The 1,747-nt window shown below is 76.9% G+C and overlaps 1 protein-coding gene across 1 annotated transcript in view; it reads left to right on the top strand.

Annotated features, from left to right (window-relative positions):
* The window catches only part of LOC121333743 (microtubule-associated serine/threonine-protein kinase 1-like), a gene marked incomplete at both ends in the record, with an annotated part of 5,642 nt that extends 3,903 nt beyond the window's left edge, over window positions 1–1,739 (top strand). Inside the window, 3 exons of the mRNA XM_041400364.1 lie at window positions 123–259; window positions 343–485; window positions 1,366–1,739. Coding sequence (XP_041256298.1) covers window positions 123–259; window positions 343–485; window positions 1,366–1,739 — 654 coding nt within the window. The remainder of the gene's footprint in view (window positions 1–122; window positions 260–342; window positions 486–1,365) is intronic.
* Between the last annotated feature and the right edge of the window lie 8 nt (window positions 1,740–1,747).

Raw genomic sequence — 1,747 nt, forward strand, 5'->3', positions numbered from 1 at the left:
CCGGGGGGGGGGGGAGTCGTGGGTCACGGCAGGGTCGCGGCAGCTCGGCCACGAGCAGGGGGTGAGCCCCGCTGCGGTGGGCGGGTGTCGGGGGTCGCGGCCGTGACCCCGCTGTGGCGCAGAGCGGGACCAAGGTGCTGGTGACAACGACGCCGCTGGAGAACACCTCGATCCGCCTGGGCCCCGCGCGGCGCCGCAGCGCCCGCGCCAAGATGGCCCGGAGGAACCGCCGGGGGGGCACCGGCAGCGGCCACGAGAGGTGGGCTCGGGGCACCGGGAGGCGCCGGGGGGCACCGGAGGGGAGGGGGGGGCGCGGGATGTGACGGTCCTCCCGCCCGCTAGGCGGCGCAGCGCGCTGTTCCGGCACCTGGCGCGCCAGGCCTCGCTGCTGCACACGAGCCGCTCGCTGACGTCACTGAGCCGCTCGCTCTCCTCCTCCGACTCGCTGCCCGCCTCCCCCACGCACGCGCGGGCGCGCGACCCCGGTAAGGGGCGGGGCCGCGGGAGAGGGCGGGGCTAATGGGCGGGCGGTACCGGGAAAGGGGCGGGGGGTTGGGAACGGGGCGTGGTCACGGGAATGGGGCGCGGTGCTCGGTGCACGGTCCCGGTGCTCGGTGTCCTGTGCGGGTGCTCAGTGCCCGGTCCCGGTTACCGATGCCCGGTCCCGGTGCCCGGTGCTCAGTGCCCGGTCCCGGTGCCCGATGCTCGGTACTCAGTCCCGGTCCCGGTGCCCGGTGCCGGTGCTCGGTGCTCGGTGCCCGAAGCTGCCCGGCAGTGTCCGGTCTCGGTGCCCGGTCCCGGTGCTCGGTGCCCGGTCCCGGTTACCGATGCCTGGTCCCGGTGCCCGGTGCTCGGTCCCGTTGCTCGGTCCCGGTGCCCGGTCCCGGTGCCCGGTGCTCAGTGCCCGGTCCCGGTGCTCGGTCCCGGTGCTCAGTGCCCGGTCCTGGTTACCGGTGCCCGGTGCTCAGTGCCCGGTCCCGGTTACCGATGCCCGGTCCCGGTGCCCGATGCCTGGTGCCCGGTGCTCAGTGCCCGGTCCAGGTGCTCAGTGCTCGGTCCCGGTGCCCGGTCCCGGTGCCCGATGCTCGGTGCCCGGTCCCGGTGCTCGGTGCTCTGTCCGGGTGCTCAGTGCCCGGTCCCGGTGCTCGGTCCCGGTGCTCAGCGCTCGGTCCTGGTTACCGGTGCCCGATGCTCAGTGCCCGGTCCCGGTGCTCGGTCCCGGTGCTCGGTGCCCGGTCCCGGTGCCCGATGCTCGGTGCCCAGTCCCGGTGCTCAGCGCCCGGTCCCGGTTACCGATGCCCGGTGCCCGGTCCCGGTGCTCAGCTCCCGTTCCCGTTCCCCGCTCGCTAACCCGCTTCCTCGCAGGAGCCTCCCCGCCCAGCAGCTCCCCGGGCTCCAGCGCTCCGCCGTCACCGGCGGGCCCGCACCTGCGGCCGAGCTCGCTGCAGGGGCTGTCGCCGAAGCTGCAGCGGCAGTACCGGGCGGCGCGGTGCCGCTCGGCCGGCAGCATCCCGCTGTCGCCGCTCGCCCACACGCCCTCGCCGCCCGCCGCCTCGCCGCCCGCCTTCCCCGCCAAGCTGCACGCCAAGGCCGCCGAGTCGCCGCGCCTCGCCCGCCGCGGGCTCCCGGACAAGGCGGCGCCGGTGCCGCCGCGCAAGCTGGGGCTGGAGCCGCCCCGCAAGGACTTCCCGGCCGAGCCGCCGCTGCAGAGCCTGGCCGAGTGGGACGGCGAGGGCCCGGCCGAGCC

This window comes from Onychostruthus taczanowskii, unplaced genomic scaffold, assembly GCF_017590055.1.
Source record: "Onychostruthus taczanowskii isolate IOZ18803 unplaced genomic scaffold, ASM1759005v1 scaffold1790, whole genome shotgun sequence".
NCBI lineage: Eukaryota > Metazoa > Chordata > Aves > Passeriformes > Passeridae > Onychostruthus > Onychostruthus taczanowskii.